At 33.1% G+C, this 19,694-nt stretch overlaps 2 protein-coding genes across 2 annotated transcripts; both read left to right on the top strand.

Annotated features, from left to right (window-relative positions):
- The first annotated feature begins 223 nt into the window (after nt 1-223).
- Nucleotides 224-9,904, top strand: LOC142224172 (uncharacterized). The gene is made up of 3 exons (XM_075293959.1): nt 224-609; nt 9,110-9,664; nt 9,737-9,904. The coding sequence occupies exons 1-3, from the start codon at nt 305-307 to the stop codon at nt 9,840-9,842; spliced, it is 966 nt and encodes a 321-aa protein (XP_075150074.1). The 5' UTR covers nt 224-304; the 3' UTR covers nt 9,843-9,904.
- Nucleotides 9,905-16,216: 6,312 nt separating this feature from the next.
- LOC142224169 (uncharacterized) lies at nt 16,217-19,694 on the top strand. Its single transcript, XM_075293956.1, has 3 exons — nt 16,217-16,617; nt 18,700-19,263; nt 19,508-19,694. Exons 1-3 carry the CDS (start codon nt 16,280-16,282, stop codon nt 19,632-19,634), a joined length of 1,029 nt encoding a protein of 342 aa, XP_075150071.1. The 5' UTR covers nt 16,217-16,279; the 3' UTR covers nt 19,635-19,694.

Here is a 19,694-nt window from a genome sequence, read left to right as displayed (position 1 = left end):
ACAGTAGCGAATTGTTAGGGCATAATTGTTTGCTACTCGATCATACTAAGATCTTTCTTTACGATTCTTTTTTGGATTCTCTCAACTGTATAAAAAAAAGTTTCTGTAGCCGCCACAATATATGTTCCCTAGTGTACGTATGATACTGGCAAACAAATCGTATGTAGCAAAATTCCCTCTCATTTTTCAATGATATTAAATCATGCAAAATATGCTTTGAGAATTAGTTGTAATCTAACTTTTGAAATGAAAAGAAGCTCTCCCATAAGTACAAAGACCTTTTACATTGCCGGAACACAAAATAATGTTTACTTCATTAAAAATTGCACAATATACAATATTGATAATTTTAGTTGGAATATTTTTACAACCATTTAAATATATGATCTGTGTTGCGGATGTAACAACGTTGGCGCGAGACAATAGACACTCTGAAGACGATCTCAAGTTATCTTCCCATCATCAAACTCAAAAATCCAATCTTTTGGAATCACTTGCATTATATATTCCAACGGCCTTTAGTTCTCGTGATAGTAGACAAACGGAAGCAACACCTCCCAAGGAAGAATGTGGTACAAATGGAGATCATATGGTGTTGATATATGTGCCGTAAGTATTGTGAATATTGTTAATCATTAAGGCACAGTGAGTTGAGATTAAAAGAAAAGAGGAAATAATTTTATGACTCAAAACACTTCGATTATGGGACTGCGGATAGTTTCAAGAATTTTTATATAGGGACTCAAGTTGGAAAATAAAAAGAAATCCAACTCCTTAGAATAAATGAAAGACATCTGCAAATTCCTGGCGTATTGAAATAACAAGCATCAGGATCTATGCTATACAGTGGGGAGCAAAACCGAGTGCATGTTTTCACTTTTGTCAAGTAAGGCCCACAGAGATTGGATCGTTGATGACTGGAAATAAGTTAAATAAAACAAAAATAAGCCGTTTTTAATCTGTTGCAATAACACGTTACTGGTAACGAACTCCGACATTACGTTACTGGTAATGACCTGGTAATGCCAAAGTCTCCAAAAACACCACATCACACAAACCGTAAAACATAGAGGGGGAAGCTTTATGGCATGGGGATGCTGACACATTTGGCCGTTGGTTAGTGATAAGTAATCATGAAACAAGTATATATAACAGTAAGTTCGGCCGGCCCGAATCTTAAATACCCACCACCTTGAATCAAATATTACAGTTTCCTTTGCAATTTCAGGAGGTAGATATTCCTCCAAGCAGAGCAGATCAACCAGTACACTTAACGAAGATAAATTTAATGATTCTGCCTATGAAGACTATATCAGATTCTGGATTTATAAGAACCATGTTTGTTTGAGTTTTAGAGGAATCATTAACATCTCTTGTAAATGTGCAAGAAAATGATGGCATATCGCCTTGATTTGAAATCATAAATCTGTAGATTTTCACCCACTTTATTTAAATGAAATTTTACATTCAGTTTCAAGTAATTTTCGTAATCAGTGCGCCTTCTAAAAGTGAAATCGGTCTATATGGGGGCATTCCCAAATGGACCGATACAAGCCCAAAAAGTAAAATCGGGAGATCGGGCTATACTAAAATATTGACAGATGCTCACCATTTTTGGCGCACCTCTTTAATCCTACAATACCTCTAGATTTCTAATTTCAGACAAATTTGATAAAAGCTACGTTTTCTATATGCCCAAGAAGTAAAATCTGGAGATTGGTCTATATGGGGGCTTTATCAAAACATGGACCGATACTCACTATTTTCGGCATACATTTGTATGGTCCTAAAATATCTCTCTATTTCCAATTTCAGGCAAATTGGATAAAAACTACGGTTTCTATAATCCCAAAAAGTGAAATATGGAGATCGGTCTATATGGGGGCTATATCAAAGCATGGACCGATACTCACCATTTTCGGCACACCTTTTTATGGTCCTAAAATAACTCTAGATTTTTAATTTGAGCAAATTGGATAAAAACTACGGTTTCTACAAGCCCACGGAGTAAAATCGGGAGATCGGTCTATACACTAATAGAAAAAATTACGTTCCATAGTCGTGAACGGACGGTGACAAAATGAAACGGAAACGCTCACACAAAATCAAAACGGAATATTCACAATTTCGTCCACGGGCGTTCACGATTTCATGAACGGCATTCGTTTTTCTTTGGCCATGAAAAGTCTTAAAATAATCGTTATATGTTATTATGGCAACTCCCTCGGTGGTACAATCTGCTAAGGGGACTGTTAACGCGTATAGTGCAGAAAACACAGGTTCGAGCCACGCTAGCGGAAATCTTTTTTTAATTTTGTCTATAAAGTCGTAACCATAACGTTTTCAGATCATGAACGCTGGTTGTTGTTTTGACAACGCATGGTGTCATTTTATCGTTGTCAAATTGACACCGCCTGTTCTCAGTTTGACACCACATGTGTGTTGATTCACTTTCATGAACGAATCGTTTTGAAATGAGCACGCCGTGCATGAGTGTATGGGAGCTATACCGAAACATGGACCGATATACTCCATTTTTGGCACACCTCTTTATGATTCTACAATACCTCTAGATTTTCAATTTCGGGCAAATTGGATAAAAACTACGGACTCTAGAAGCCCAAGATGTAAAATCGGGAGATCGGTCTATATCGGGGCTATACCAAATCATGGACCGATACTCACCATTTTTGGCACACCCCTTTATAGATTTGCAATTTCAGATAGTCTAAGTTAGCGATGTATCAGGCTCACTTAGACTATTCAGTCCATTGTGATACCACATTGGTGAACTTCTCTCTTATCACTGAGTGTTGCCCCATTCTATGTTAAGCTCAATGACAGGGGACCTCCTTTTTATAGCCGAGTCCGGACGACTGTTCCACATTGCATTGAAACCACTTAGAGAAGCTTTGAAACCCTCAGAAATGTCACCAGCATTACTAAGGTGGGATAATCCACCGCTGAAAAACTTTTTGGTGTTCGGTCGAAGCAGGAAGCGAACCCACGACCTTGTGTGTGAAAGGCGGGCATGCTACGGTTTTTATATGCCCAAAAAGTAAAATCTGGAGATCAGTCTATTTGGGTCTATATCAAAACATGGACCGATACTAATTATATATATAGGACTAATTATATATATCCCCATATAAACCGATCCCTAGATTTGACCTCCGGAGCCTCTTGGAGGAGCAAAATTCATCCGATCCGGTTGAAATTTATTACGTGGTGTTAGTATGTTATATGGTATCTAAAAAACCATGCAAAAATTGGTCTTTATCGGTCCATAATTATATATAGCCTCATATAAACCGGACTTGGAGGAGCAACTTTCTTCCGATCCGTTTGAAATTTGGTACATGGTGTTAGTACACGGTATCTTAAAACCATCCAAAAATTGGTCTATATCGGTCCATAATTATATATAGCCGTCATATAAACCGATTCCCAGATTTGACCTCCAGAGCCTCTTGGAGGAGCAACTTTCATCCGATCCGGTTGAAATTTGGTACGTGGTGTTAGTATATGGTTTCTAACAAGCATGCAAAAATTGGTCCATATCGGTCCATAATTATATATAGCCCCCATATAAACCGATCCCCAGATTTGATTTCCGGATCCTCTTTGTGGAGCAAAATTCCTTCGATTCGGTTGAAATTTGGTACATTGTCCTAGTATATGGCCGCTAACAACCATGCCAAACTTGGTCCATATCGATCTTTAGTTATATATAGCCCGCTGAAAACCGATGCCCAATCACACAAAAATTGGTCCATATCGGTTCATAATTGTAAAGGGTGATACGGTCAAAATTTGGTCAAGGAAAAACGAACTCTCCCAACACTTTTTCAAGTGTTGGGAGGGTTCTTGTCCTTGGGAACCACCTGCACGTTGTTGGCGGCGTACCACTCCAAGGCCTTTTTACCGTAATGGCAGCTTATTTGGGGCATCTCGGAGAGAGGTTAGGGTTTCGCTTGAAACTACCGGCAACTCTCTTTGTCGTCTCAGCGGCTTCCGGTTTTCGATTTCCCCCCGATCCAGACATCCTGGCTGTCGACAAACGTTCCCCAAACACTTCAATTACATTTGTAACGGTTGATTTGGCAACTTTTAGCGATTTTGCCAGCTTTGCGTGCGAGTAACTCAGATTTTCGTGATGCGCGAGCAAAATTTTGATACGCTGCTCTTCTTGCTTGGACGGCATTTTGACAACTGAAGAGTGAATTCCAAAATCAAAATAGGAGCAAAATTCTACACACACACACCTTCAAAATGAGAGGTGTTTTTTAAATGCAAAATTGAAAGAAATACGTCAAGTTTATATTGACCAAATTTTGACCGTATCACCCTTTATATAGGCCGCATATAAAGCGATCACCATATTGCAATTCTGGCTCTCTAATTACCGCGCAAAAGTTGATATTGGTTCGTATTTATTTGTAGACTTCTCTATATATACCGGTCAATAACTGAATTATATACGTTTTCATCTGCTTTTTTGTCTAATATAAACCACGTATAGACTAACTTACAATTTAGAAAACGATGTTAAGAAGATATTTAGATACCTTGCCATCGGTAAGTGTGGTAATACTTACCAAGTAATTCGATTGGGTATGGCAGTCTTTAGTAGAAGTTTCTACTCAATCCATGGTGGAGGGTACATAAGATTAGGCCTGGCCGAAATTACGGTCGTATATACTTGTTTTATATTAATAAATGCATTAGTAAGGTGTTTAATTTATCTGAATATACAGTTTTGTTTATCAGGAAATGAAGTATAAATGAAACAAATTTTGTAGCAATTGGACTTCTAAGTGGTCAACATGCGCCCAGTTTTTCTCCCCACTGTATATCTGGTACTTAATACTAATCAGACTGGAGTTGCAGACATTCTCCCATAACTTCATCGTCTTTGCAAATACTAATTTCAACTCCTGAAGATAAATGCCGGACATCAACATAACAAGCATCAGGAAATAACAAGCATCAGGATCTATACCAGATACCTAGGTTCCAATGGCAATTAAATCAGAGTTGGTGCTGGTACCTTCTTCTCCCCAATAAATAGAATATTCTTTCTCCGCGTCAGTTGAACGATTGGTATTGGATACTTCATTAACGAAAACAGTATTCAGTATTAGTAAAAACTGAATATCTAGGAGGTCTAGGTCCATACAAAGGGGTGAATCATCACCAATTGGATTTTCGAGGATGCATTCCGTTAGCTAATTCAATACAAATCTTGGCTTAGGACTGTTTGGAGGCATGGTTCCTAATTATCTTTTTCCTCGAATAACTCCGAAGTAGTGCCTTTTAAAAACTTCCGTTTATAATTAAACCGGTTCAGTAACGTAAAAAACCATCGCAGAAGCCGCAAACGGGCTTGTTGGGCTTCACCCGAGATCCTTGATTTAGATATCTTAATATGAAGATAAGTACGAGTATATTTAGAATATAAGCGGAGCTACTAGCTACAGTACCTGAAGCAATATAACTTAAGCACAAGGCATGGTAAATTCTGGACCACAGTAAGACAGAAAAACTTTTTGTACGAAATCGCACACCGATAGAATGATGGATTTTCAGTCACCTTATGAGACGACGCTTTGACTGAAGATCCAATTCAAAGTTATGAGTAGGGATTTTCAACCTTTAGTTCACACAGCATCCCGGGAGCGATAGGCCTACAAGGATCTACGATCATTAATTTCAAGTCACAATTTACCTCAGTCGAAGTTATCGATATCATCACTGCTAAAACATCTGGGAGTAGAGTACTTGATCAGACTCCGCCCTTTGTCTTTGTTTGACTAAAAATAACACATGAGTAAAGGTATTCGCGACTGGAGTCAGACAAAGGCTCGACAAATTATAGGCGGATCTACCTTCTCTATAAAGGAACCCAATGGTCGTTCCTCATGGCTTTTAGTGTATATAAGACATTTGGTACGGTCAGACTTGCTGTCCTCTTCGGGGATATAGAATTGGGTACAGGATGCTACGCGCATTGAATTCTGTTCGTAAAATTGAATTAACAACTGATACGTGCATTGATCACCAGGCAGTTTGGCTAGCAGCTGGCAAATTGCCCACGGGAGTCGTAAGGAGACCTGACTGAAGGTTAGGTCTAATGGTTGCCCGTTATTTCAGACTAAAGGCAGACTACTGCCCTCTTCGCAAATATGGAGGTGGTGCTACGCGTAAATAAGAATATTCATGAAATTAACTTTAACAAACCTAACGATGTCTACACTGTTAGAAAAATATGTTTTTCATATGTTCCGATATAAACAAAATGTGTTTCGGGCACGATTTTAAACCACAATATATTTAAGTGCGAACATGTAATGTTCCTAAACTAACACTAAATGTTTGGGACATCTATGTTAATATGTTAGAATATATTATGTTTGGGGCATGAATGTTTCAAAAAAATCATATGTGTGAATACAAACATATATAAATTTACAAATTTCGACTAAACATACATATGTTGTGATATTTTATTCAAAGCGACAGAGAGAGTATAGAGAGAAATAGAGATGGAAAACGGGAGAGTTGACGAAAGATATCAATATAACACAGCAAAAGAGTCAAAAGAGAACAATTTCTGTGAAACCGCTTGTATGTTGTTTCGGAAAACTGTTTTATGATAAGGCCAAAAATTTGATATGCTTAAGTCTAAATATTATTTAATTTGAATAAAGAGAATAGACATTCGGAACCAAGAGAATGGACATTTGAAAAACAAACAGCATATGTTTTCGCCTTGAGAGCAGCATTTTATGTATGTGTGGACATGTGTTTTGTTTATCATTTTGGCATTATGGGCACAATTTTTTTCTTGGTTCGTTAAAAGAAATCAGGGGTCTTCATAAAAATAGCGAAAGGGCACTATACACTTTTTAGAGTTGGGACAGTAAAATGAAATAAGGAGGAAATAGTGAAAAATTACACAGTAAAATGTAAAAAAAAACAAACTTTAGTTCCTCTTTAGTAGTCCACGAGGAGTTGACGGACACCATCAAATATCAAAGCGGGCATTAAGTTCGAGTTTTACAGCTAAAACAATTTAAAAAGTTTATTTTCTTTAAAATGAATTATCAAAGAAAAATAAAAGGAATTTTAGAGCGATGGTGTTAAATGCTAGTAAAAAACTGTTCACTCCTAAATAAATTTATGTTTATATTATAAAATTATGTATGTATGTTTATACTCGACTCCACGTTCTTCTTTTGTTAGTTTTTGAATTCCTTCCAAATTTTAAAGTTTTGTCCAAAACAGTTTTTTATTACAAAATTGTTATTTTTGCAATAAAAAATAATATTTTATCCAAAAATCAGTCAATTTCGTTTATATCAAGCACTGTTACTGACTATAAATCTTTAATAACGGACATTTCGAAGTTTCATTTAAAAAAATTTAATATAGTATAAATATAAATGTGTAAATTAAAAAAAAAAAAAAAAAACAACAAAATGTTCGGTCGGAGCAGGGATTGAACCCACGACCCTTTGCATGCAAGGCAGACATGCTAACCACTGCTCCACGTGGCAAACAAATGTATGTTTCTGTTAAATAATGTTATGTTTGCATGGGCTCGTGGGCGCTGCAAACTATGCTATATAAATGTAACTTAAAACGATAATTATCTACTGGTGACTATAACAGCTACGTAGCCCAGTGGATAGTGTGTTGGCTTACAAACTGTATGGTCCTCGGTTCGATTCTCCGTGCAGGCGAAAGGTAAAATTTAAAAAATTTATAAAAGTGAATAATTTCTTCAACATTATTTGTATTACAGAAAAAGGTGCCAATAACCAAAAAATTTCGTGGAAGTGAAAATTACGAGTATGTTAGGGAATGAGCACAATCGTGTTCTGGAAAAATTCTTCCAAGCATATAATATTTTTGGGCTCAAAATGCTTCCAAACATATAATATGTTCACATAAAACAAACATATTAATGTTTCGGCAGTATGCAATAATATATGTGCTTCCTGCAAAATATGTTTGGAACATATGTTAAAGAAGCGATTTTTTTTGAGGGTGTAGTGAATGGCCGTTATTTTAGACTACCTTAGACTACTAAGCCCATTGTTATGCCACACTCGAACTTCTCTCTAATCACTGAGAGCTGTCCCATTCCCTGTTTAGATCGATGAGAAGGGACCTCCTTTTTATAGTCGAGTACGAAAGGCTTTTTACATTATGTAGAAACCACATAGGGAACCTTTGAATCACTCAGAATGGCCCCGGCGCTACTGATAGTGGATGAACAACCGCTGAAAAAAACTTTTTGCTGTTCGGTCGAAACTGGGATTGAAGCCATGGCTCTTTCTATTCAAGGCGGGATCTAACATTTGCAGCTCCGTGGATGGCATTCTTTGTGTGTAATTCTAAAGCATTTGGACATGCAGAGAGTTGATTACTAGACTCCTAAATTTGCCTTTAGTATTACTCACTACACCAGATTTGTAAAAAATGTGTAAAGGGATCATGCAATTGAAGCTATGCTAAGATTCCAGCAAGCATGTATCTATCGACCAATCTTCCTTCTATCCTCTTCTAGGGTATAGAAAGACATCCGTACCGGAAAGTGAGGAAATCCATTCCATATCCATTTTTTGATTCCTTTGCACGAAGGTATTCCGACTCCCCACTGGAGTCCGAAGAGGTTTCGCTATTGACGAATAAGGAGATAACTGCCCGTATCAGGGACAAAGAGGATAATCTGATAAGATACTCACCTCCTTATAAATTCCAGGGTCTTCAACATCAACATTAATGTTCCATTAGGCCCCAAAGTCTTCGTGCTGCTTATATCCTTTGACTAAGGTAAATTGTGGGGAATGCGACATATGGCTCTCACTAACGCTCTATCACTCTGAAATCAGTCGATGCAAAAACCGGGTTCTACTTACCGAATCGTTTAGAAATCGACGACCAGAGACAGTTGCTTGAGTATTTCATGCTATGGATCATTTTGCCACTTTACCAGTGAAGAGATATTAGACTTATGTGACGTCCAGTAAAGATGGAAAATCTACAATTTTACAAAGGCTAAACGATTTTTAAGAGATTTTTGTATTATCTCTCCTCTTAGAACCGAAGCCGTGGATAGATATTCATGGGTAATACGTATGACCGAGGATAAAACTCAACAGTTAACTCCCATAAAGGTTTGCTGTCCTGGCTATGGTCTCTTGCGATGGCGTGGTGAGCGTAAATGTGTTCCTGTATGCGATAAATGTCGCAATGGTCTATGTGTGGCGCCCAACGTGTGCAAATGTTACGATGAATATATACGCAATGACAGTGATGATTGTGTCTTCGTTTGCCCTCTGGGATGTCTTAATGGTCGCTGTTATTTGGATGGAAGTTGTGAATGTAATCCTGGTTATAAATTGGATGAAACACGAAAATTTTGTCGACCCATTTGTAGTAAAGGTTGTGGTAGAGATCCCCTTCACAATTGTACAGCACCCGAAGTTTGTAGTTGTATTCGAGGATTCCAGCTGACCGACGGTGGATGTAGGCCAGTATGTGAACCGGAATGCGGACCAGGTGGTGAATGTCAGGCATTTGGTACGAAACCAAAATGTGTATGCTATCAGGGCTATCATGAGCAGGATGGTGTATGTCAATCTGATTGCTATCAGTAAGTAGTGGAAATATGTATATTTTTTGAGTATAATAATAATTTTAAATTATTTTATGAAATTCTTTTTAGATCCTGTGCTAATGGAATTTGCTACAATCCCAACAGATGTATTTGTAATCCTGGCTTTGTGTACCATGAGCGTACAAGAAATTGTATACCGCAATTAAAAAATTAGTTATAAGAATAGTCTAAAAGAAAAAAAAATATCTATATATGTAAGAAAAACGAAAGCAAAAACTTGTTTTTTTCTTAGTACTGGATAGCCAAACTCTAGAAGTAAAAAAAATGTGCAACCCTGTCAATCAGCTGGTTTACTGCAAGCTGGAGAAATTTTTGTGTTTTCAATGCATAAATCACCCAAATAGTAATCATTAGGTGCTGGTATTACAAAACCATGGCCAAATAAATCAAACTATTTTTGTTCTTATATTTTTGTAAGAAGTCATTCACCAAATTGCAATTTGACTACGGCAATGAAATTTCCAACAAGTGCAACGATGCTGTGCAAAGCTTATATGTGTTCTAATAGTAGAGTAAGTGCAGCAAATGTGGTACAGACTGATAATGTGGTATAGTAGCCTTTTTCTCTATCTAAAAACATACGAATAACTAAACCAAGCTGAATAGATTGTGGTTGTCAGAGAATGAACCAATCAAAGATCAGTTTGATTGTTGCAACTCTTTCTTCGTGCCACTTGAAAAAAATCATATTTACCTGAGCTCGAATATTTTTTTTGTGGTTCTTAATCATTTCGTTTTGTCTCAAGGAATATTTTCTATTTATTAGTTTTCGGATGTACATAAGCATAAAATGTATGCAATTGCGATATATATGTTACATTTATTTTTTTACAAAAAAAAATCAACATTATGGTGTACCACCTTATGTTACCTGAACATTTTATGAATTCCTGCGTAAAGAGTTTTTTAATAAATTCGCAAATATATCTGAAATTATGGGTTACTTATTTTTCGCTCATAGTTGCGTGGATGGCTAATACTAGTAAAATGAATGTGGTGAAATCTTAGCCTCGTCGGACAAAAACAAAAAATTTGGCTATCGAAAAATAAATGGATATAGCATATTTGCTGCACTTACCCTTAACTTGTCTGAAACTAAATAACAAAATTTTATTTCGTTTCCTATTTTTATTTATTAACAAATTGACATTACTTTGCTCAAATTCAAGCTGGGAATATCGGGAATGCTCTGAAAATACATACTGCATAGAACATCAGTGTATCTATGTTCAGTCAAATGACTGGACAGCATTTGACTGAACATACTACCAGAAAACAGACAAATGTCATAGTAGTAGTAGAAATTCTTAGTCGATCTACACTGAAAAAAATATTGTCGTGAGGTCAAAGATTTCATGTCTTTAAAATACGAATACATATTTTGCTTAGCATAGAAGACGCATTTCTCTAAAATAAAGTTATTTTCCTTGTCCAAAAGTCGATAAACTTTTCAATGAAGTCGTATTGTCCTTATAATTAAGTGATTTGACTTAAAAATGGGTATCATAACATGAAAGAAAAAATTTATAGGCTAAGGTCAGCTTGACTTTAATAATTCAGAAAAATTCTTTAAACTTAATGAAATTGTCTTTAAATTTGTTGTCTTTTTGCATCTTGACTACAAAGCAAAAAATCGTTCAAATATAGGACATGTTTTTCAAAACTTTATTTTAAAGAAGTTTTTTACTTCAAACATAGCATAATTTCTACTGGAAGTCGAGTCCTAATTTGGAAAATAAAGTTACCGTTAACTCGTTTTTAAAGGACTTTGATAGCATATGAAGAAAAAAAAGCTGAGAAAGCGAAAAATTTAAATTTGCTTTCTAGAAGCAAGTACACAAAACCTAAATTTAAAAGAGAATTGTGTCTTAAAATATCCTTACTTGTATTCTCCGCTTCTTTGGCTCGGAATCAATACCAAATTTTTTAAAGTAAAGACAAAATCTTTGGAACCGAGTATGCTTTTTATTTCAGTGTAGCGATGTCCGCACGTCTGTTAAAATCACGCTATCTCCCGAACGAAACAAGCTATTCACTTGAAACTTTACACATGTAGTTGTTATTTATGCTTTATGGTATCGGACCACTTCGGGATTTGTCTTAAGGCGATTCCTGGAAGACCAAGTCACACCCGATTCGGTTAAAATTTGGTACGTGATGTTATAGTATTGGCAAAATTTATTTCTAAAAAAAAAAATTCAAAACATTTTTTATAGAAATGAAATTATTGTATAGAATAAGAATTACATTTTTTAAATAAAAATTTGACAGAATTTTCTATAGAAATAAAAATTTGACAAAATTTTCTATAGCAATAAAATTTTGACAACTTTTTTTTATAGAAATACAATTTTGACAACATTTTCTATAGAAATAAAATTTTTACAAAATTTTCGTTGGAATAAAATTGTGACTAAATTTTCAATAAAAAAATTAAATTTGAAAAAAAAATTTCTATAGAAATAAAATTTAGACAAAATTTTCTATAGCAATAAAATTTTGACAAAATTTTCTATAGAAATAAAATTTTACAAAATTTTCTACAGAAATAAAATTTTGGCAAAATTTTCTATAAAAACTAACATTAAAACTAACTAACTAAATTTTAACAAAATTTTCTATAGAAATAGAATTTTGACAAAATTTTCAATAGAAATAAACATTTGACAAAATATTCTAAAGAAATAAAATTTTGACAAAATTTTCTATAGGAATGAAGTTTGACAAAATTTTCTATAGAGATAAAATTTTGACAAAATTTTCTATAGAAATAAAATTTGGGTAGATTATTTTTGGCTCGAGTGGCAAAATTTTCTACAGAAGTCAAATTTTGACCTACATTTCTATAGAAATAAAATTTTGACAACATTTTCAATAGAACTAAAATTTTGACAACATTCTCTATAGAATTTAAATTTTGACAACATTTTCTATAGAAATAAAATTTTCCAAAATTTTCTATAGAAATAAAGTTTGACAAAATTTTCTATAGCAATACAATTTTGACAAAAATTTGTATGGAAATAAAGTTTTGACAAAATTTTCAGTAGAAATAAACATTTGACAAAATTTCCTATAGAAATAAAATTTTACAAAATTTTCTACAGAAATAAAATTTTGACAAAATTTTCTATAGAAATAAAATTTTGATCTACATTCCTATAGAAATAAAATTTTGACAAAATTTTCAATAGAATTAAAATTTTGACAAAATTTTCAATAGAATTAAAATTTCGACAACATTCTCTATAGAATTTAAATTTTGACAACATTTTCTATCGAAATAAAATTTTCCAAAATTTTCTATAGAAATAAAGTTTGACAAAATTTTCTATAGCAATACAATTTTGACAAAAAATTGTATGGAAATAAAGTTTTGACAAATTTTTCAGTAGAAATAAACATTTGACAAAATTTCCTATAGAAATAAAATTTTACAAAATTTTCTACAGAAATAAAATGTTGACAAAATTTTCTATAGAAATAAAATTTTGACCTACATTTCTATAGAAATAAAATTTTGACAAAATTTTCAATAGAATTAAAATTTTGACAACATTCTCTATAGAATTAAAATGTTGACAACACTTTCTATAGAAATAAAATTTATCCAAAATTTTCTATAGAAATGAAGTTTGACAAAATTTTCTATAGGAATAACATTTTGAAAAAATTTTCTATAGAGATAAAATTTTGACAAAATTTTCTATAGAAATAAAATTTGGGTAGATTATTTTTGGCTCGAGTGGCAACCATGATTATGAACCGATATGGACCAACTTTGGCATGGTTATTAGCGACCACATACTAACACCACGTTGCAAATTTCACCGGATCGGATGAATTTTGCTCCTCCAAGAGGCTCCGGAGGACAAATCTGGAGATCGGTTTATATGGGGGCTATATATAATTATGGACCGATATGGACCAATCCTTGCATGGTTGTTAGAGACCATATACTAACACCACGTACCAAATTTCAACCGGATCGGATAAATTTTGTTCCTGCAAGAGGCCCGGGAGGTCAAATCTGGTGATCGGTTTATATGGGGGCTATATATAATTATGGACCGATATGGACCAATTTTTGTATTGTTATTAAAGACCATATACTAACACCACGTACCAAATTTCAACCGGATCGGATGAATTTTGCTCCTCTAAGAGGCTCCGGAGGTCAAATCTGGGGATCGGTTTATATGGGGGCTTTATATAATTATGGACCGATATGGACCAATTTGTGCATGGTTGTTAGAAACCATATACTTATATCATGTACCAAATTTCAGCCGGATCGGATGAAATGTTCTTCTCTTAGGGGGTCCGCAAACCAAATCAGGGATCGGTTTATATGGGGACTATATATAATTATGGACCGATATAGACCAATTTTGGCATGGTTGTTAGACACCATATACTTACACCATGTACCACATTTCAGCCAGATCGGATGAAATATGCTACTCTTATAGGCCCCGCAAGCCAAATCTGGAGGTCCGTTTATATGGGGGCTATACGTAAAAGTGGACCGATATGGCCAATTTGCAATACCATTTTCTCAAGAAATAAAATTGTGACAAAATTTCTATAGAAATAAAATTTTGACCTAAATTTCTATTGAAATAAAATTTTGACCAAGTTTTCGGAAGAAATAAAATTTTGACCAAGTTTTCGGAAGAAATAAAATTTTGACAAAATTTTTATAGAAATAAAATTTTGACAAAAGTTTTTGGAAACATTTTTATATAAATAAAATTTTGACAAAAGTTTTTGGAAACATTTTTATAGAAATAAAATTTTGAAAAAATTTTCTATAGAAATAAAAAATTGACAACATTTACTATAGAAATAAAATTTTGACAAAATTTTCTACAAAAATAAAATTTTGCCAAACTTTTCTTTAGAAATAAAATTTTGACAAAATTTTCTACAGTAATAAAATTTTGACAAAATTTTCTATGGAAATAAAATTTTGACAAAATGTTCAGTAGAAATAAACATTTGAAAAAATTTTCTATAGAAATAACATTTTACAAAATTTTCTATAGAAATAAAATTTTAACAAAATAAAAATTTTGACAAAATCTTCTACAGAAATAAAATTTTGACAAAAATTTCTATAAAAAATAAAATTTTAACAAAATTTTCTCAAGAAATAAAATTTTGATCTAAATTTCTATTGAAATAAAATGTTGACCAAGTTTTCGAAAGAAATAAAATTTTGACAAAATTTTTATAGAAATAAAATTTTGACAAAATTTTTATAGAAATAAAATTTTGACAAAATTTTTATAGAAATAAAATTTTGACAAAAGTTTTTGAAAACATTTTTATAGAAAAAAAATTTCTATAGAAATAAAATTTTAACAAAATTTTCTACAAAAATAAAATTTTGACAAAATTTTCTATAGAAATACAATTTTAACAAAATTTTCTATAGTAATAAAATTTTGACAAAATTTTCTATGGAAATAAAATTTTGACAAAATGTTCAGTAGAAATAAACATTTGACAAAAATTTTCTATAGAAATAAAATTGTGACAAAATTTTATGTAATAAAATAAAATTTTAACAAAATTTTCTATATAAATAAAGTTTTGAAAAAATTTTCTCTAGAAATAAAATGTTGACAAAATTTCTATAGAAATAAAAGTTTGACCTACATTTCTATGGAAATAAAATTTTGACTTAAATTTCTATGAAATAAAATTTTGACCAAATTTTCGAAAGAAATAAAATTTTGACAAAATTTTTATAGAAATACAATTTTGACAAAATTTTTATAAAAATACAATTTTGACAAAAGTTTTTTGAACAAAAGTTTGACAAAATTTTCCATAGAAATAAAATTTTGACAAAAGTTTTTTTGTAAATATAAAATTTTGACAAAGTTTTCCAAAGAAATAAAATTTTGACAAAATTTTCTATAGATATACAATTTTAACAAAATGTTCTATAAAAATATGCTAAAACAGGTACAATTTTGTAAAATTTACTCATTTAAGGGACTTAGAAAATTATTTAAAAGACTTTAGGAAATTATGAACTATTTTTTTTGTTTTTTTTGTCAAATTGTGCTCTATATTTGTATACAACTTTTTTCCTTATTTTTAGTTCACGTCATTAAAGAAGCAATTATTACAATAAGGAACATTTGCTCACATTGGGCAAAATTTAGCTAAGATCAACTAATCTTCATGAATTAAAACTAAGTTCACTTGGCATTAGCGCGCTCTTGTTTGAGTGGACATAAGGACAATATGAAATGTTTCTGTATTAAACCGAAAAATCGTAACAATAATGAAGTTGAACAGGATTTATGAAATTTTTTCATTGGCTAAATTTTAATGACATACGAGGTTTTCTTTAATATTACAAAGATTTGTCTACCAGTGTAAACCAACAAGGTGATCTTAACAAGCACAGTCTCTATCGACTATGCAAAATAATTAATATTTTATTTCAACAGGAAACGTGACCATTCATCAAAATTGATTCACATTACTCTCCAAGATCATTTTCAATATTACAATGTCCATATTTAGTTGTAATCATATGCTTAGTTGTAAATCATTGCGGAAAACGAAATTATGCTGTCCGATTTAAATCTAATAAAATTATTCATGATAAAAATGATATTTTCAATTATTTCACAATCGACTTATGCTTCAAGATTGATGGCTTTGGCCAAATTCTACAATGTAAGCAATATTGATGATCACAATTGGTATATCGAAAACTATCATCCCGAAGTTTATGGACTAAATATAATGCCCAATGATATTAAGGAAATTTTTCTTGATGAATGGTATGAATATTCCACTATAACAACTGTAAAGAAAAATCGCTCCAAACGGCAGATTGAGCATCATTTTCAAGGTGTAGAATGTGGACCAAATGGAGACAATACAAAATTGGTTTATGTAAGGTGAGTTAGTTTTACATGTGGGGTGTTTACACTGAAAAATATATTGAGGTAATACCAGCTAAATTTTAGGATAGGCAATTTTCATAGCGTTAAGACGAATTTCATTAAAATAAAGAAATTTAAATTAGGAAAAAGTTTATAGTCTTTTTCTTAATTTTTTTCCAGTAAATATAGAACACGAATTTTTGAAATTTCCATCACTCTATTAAAATCGTGTGTACGGCAAATTTCCTTGATGTAAGAGGAAACTAATTTTTGATTTAAATAAATAATCTTTAGATTAAGTAAATATTGAATTTTGGATTAATAATTATTTATTTATTTATTTATTACAAGATTTACAATCACAATAAATTATGAAAATAAATATAAAAAACAATTAGGTGCTAACAACAAAGGTTTTTGACCGGATTAACATAATAATAAACAAGTATATACGGCCATATGTTCGGCCAAGCCGAATCTTACGTACCCTCCACCATGGATTGCGTAGAAACTTCTACGAAAGACTGTCATCCGCAAATTTCAACTCACTCGGATGAAATTTGCTCCTCCAAGAGACTCCAAAACCAAATTTCGGGATCGGTTTATATGGGGGCTATAAATGATTATGGACTGATATGGACCACTTTTGGCATGGCTGTTAAATATCATATACTACCACCACGTACCAAATTTCAACCAGATCGGATGAATTTTGCTTCTCCAAAAGGCACCGGAGGTCAAATCTGGCGATCGGTTTATATGGGAGCTATATATAATTATGGACTGATAGGAACTAATTCCTGCATGGTTGTTGGATACCATATACTAACATCAAGTACCAAATTTCAACCGAATGGGAAGAATTTTGCTCTTCCAAGATGCTCCGGACGTCAAATCTGGGGATCGGTTTATATGGGGCCTATATATAATTATGGACCAATATCGACCAATTTTTGCATGGGTGTTTGAGGCCATATATTAACATCACATACCAAATTTCAACTGAATCAGATGAATTTTGATCTTCCAAGAGGCTCCGGAGGTCAAATCTGGTGATCTGTTTATATGGGGGCTATATATAATTATGGACCGATATGGACCAATTTTTTCATGGTCATTAGAGACCACATACTAACATCAGGTACCAAATTTCAGCCGGATCGGATGAAATTTGTTTCTCTTAGGGGCTCTGCAAGCCAAATCGGGGGATCGGCTTATATGGGGGCTATATATAATTATAGACCGATGTGGACCAATTTTTGCACGGTTGTTAGAGACCATATACCAACACCATGTACCAAATTTCAGCCGGATCGGATGAAATTTGCTTCTCTTAGAGCAATCGCAAGCCAAAACGGGGGATCGGTTTATATGGGGGCTATATATAATTATGGACCGATGTGGACCAATTTTTGCATGGTGGTTAGAGACCATATACTAACACCATTTACAAAATTTCAGCCGGATCGGATGAAATTTGCTTCTCTTAGAGGCCTCGCAAGCCAAATTTTGGGGTCCGTTTATATGGGGGCTATACGTAAAAGTGGACCGATATGGCCCATTTGCAATTCCGTCCGACCTACATCAATAGCAACTACTTGTGCCAAGTTTCAAGTCGATAGCTTGTTTCGTTCGGAAGTTAGCGTGATTTCAACAGACGGACGGACGGACGGACGGACATGCTCAGATCGACTCAGAATTTCACCACGACCCAGAATATATATACTTTATGGGGTCTTAGATCAATATTTCGATGTGTTACAAACGGAATGACAAAGTTAATATACCCCCCATCCTATGGTGGAGGGTATAAAAAGTTTCAAATATAGGGATAATCGTAAATATGAAATTTTTCACCAATGTTATGAATTTTCTTTTAAAACAAACAATATTCGTTCTATTAACTAACATTTACATTATCTTAATGAACATGTTTCGTTAAATCATAAATAAAGTTGGCTTAATTTTAATCAAATTTCATTTATTGCCATCAATGTCAATGTCTATTAAAAAATCATGAATAAAAAATTATGAATATCAATATTTCAATGTTTAAAGTAAGTTTCTGCGTTCTCATTTCCTCCCCACTTCAACTAGAACTGATAAAATTGATAATTACAATAAAATCATGGTGGAAAGAATCACTTGGGATGCGTCACAAAAGGTATCGGCTATTAAAATATGTTGCCCTGGCTATTCTATTAAAGAATACAATGGGAAAAAACATTGTCGTCCTCGATGTGTTAACTGTGGAAAAGGTGAATGTGTGGCACCTGAGACTTGTGAATGTTATAACAATTATGTTCCCAATGACGAAGGAGTTTGTATAGAAACATGCCCATTGAGCTGTGGCCATGGACGTTGTAACCTGGCTAACGAATGTAAATGCTATTGTGGCTATCACTTGGATGAAACGAAAGAGTATTGCAATCCAATATGTGACGAAGATTGTGGTAAAGATCCAAGGCACAAGTGTCTTACACCAGGTGTATGTGGTTGTGTCCACGGATTCAAAATGACCGATGATGGTTTTTGTAAACCTGATTGTAATCCTCCATGTGGTTCTGGTGGTGAGTGCCAAGCAATTGGTATGTCAGCAAAATGTGCCTGTTATCCTGGTTATAAATTAAGAAATGGAGTGTGTGAAACCGATTGTTATCAGTAAGTTTTAAAGAAAGCACCAAAAGCTTTATAATGTTAAGAAAATTTGTTATGAAAATTAAACCCTCAATATATTTTGTTCTGTGTCTGGTATTTGGAAAATTTTTAGATGATTTTCGGAAAATATTTCATTACTCAATTAAAAAGTTCATTGGTATAACTTATATCAAATTTTACATATATTTCACAAAGAATAAATTTACTAATTTTATGTTTTTTGTTATCATTATTCAACTCTTTTTAGGACTTGTGCCAATGGTATCTGTTATAATCGTCATACATGCCATTGTTTTGCTGATTTTATTTATGATGAAACAACTCGAAATTGTGTAGCACGTTATGGATATATTGCAAGGGATATTCTTTTTTAATTGCCATAATAATAGAATTAAATGCAAATAAAATGTAAATAAAATAACGGACGAAAAAAA

Source organism: Haematobia irritans, chromosome 2 (assembly GCF_050003625.1).
Source record: "Haematobia irritans isolate KBUSLIRL chromosome 2, ASM5000362v1, whole genome shotgun sequence".
NCBI lineage: Eukaryota > Metazoa > Arthropoda > Insecta > Diptera > Muscidae > Haematobia > Haematobia irritans.
Note: the sequence above shows the minus strand (reverse complement) of the source record. Positions and strands in the feature narration are given on the sequence as shown.

Coding starts and splice junctions, on each gene's coding strand:
- LOC142224169 (XM_075293956.1), top strand. CDS start 16,280: ATGCTGTCCGATTTAAATCTAATAAAATTATTCATGATAAAAATGATA. Junction 16,618..18,699: donor ACAAAATTGGTTTATGTAAG/GTGAGTTAGTTT, acceptor CACTTCAACTAG/AACTGATAAAATTGATAATT. Junction 19,264..19,507: donor TGTGAAACCGATTGTTATCA/GTAAGTTTTAAA, acceptor AACTCTTTTTAG/GACTTGTGCCAATGGTATCT.
- LOC142224172 (XM_075293959.1), top strand. CDS start 305: ATGTTTACTTCATTAAAAATTGCACAATATACAATATTGATAATTTTA. Junction 610..9,109: donor ATGGTGTTGATATATGTGCC/GTAAGTATTGTG, acceptor CTCTCCTCTTAG/AACCGAAGCCGTGGATAGAT. Junction 9,665..9,736: donor TGTCAATCTGATTGCTATCA/GTAAGTAGTGGA, acceptor AATTCTTTTTAG/ATCCTGTGCTAATGGAATTT.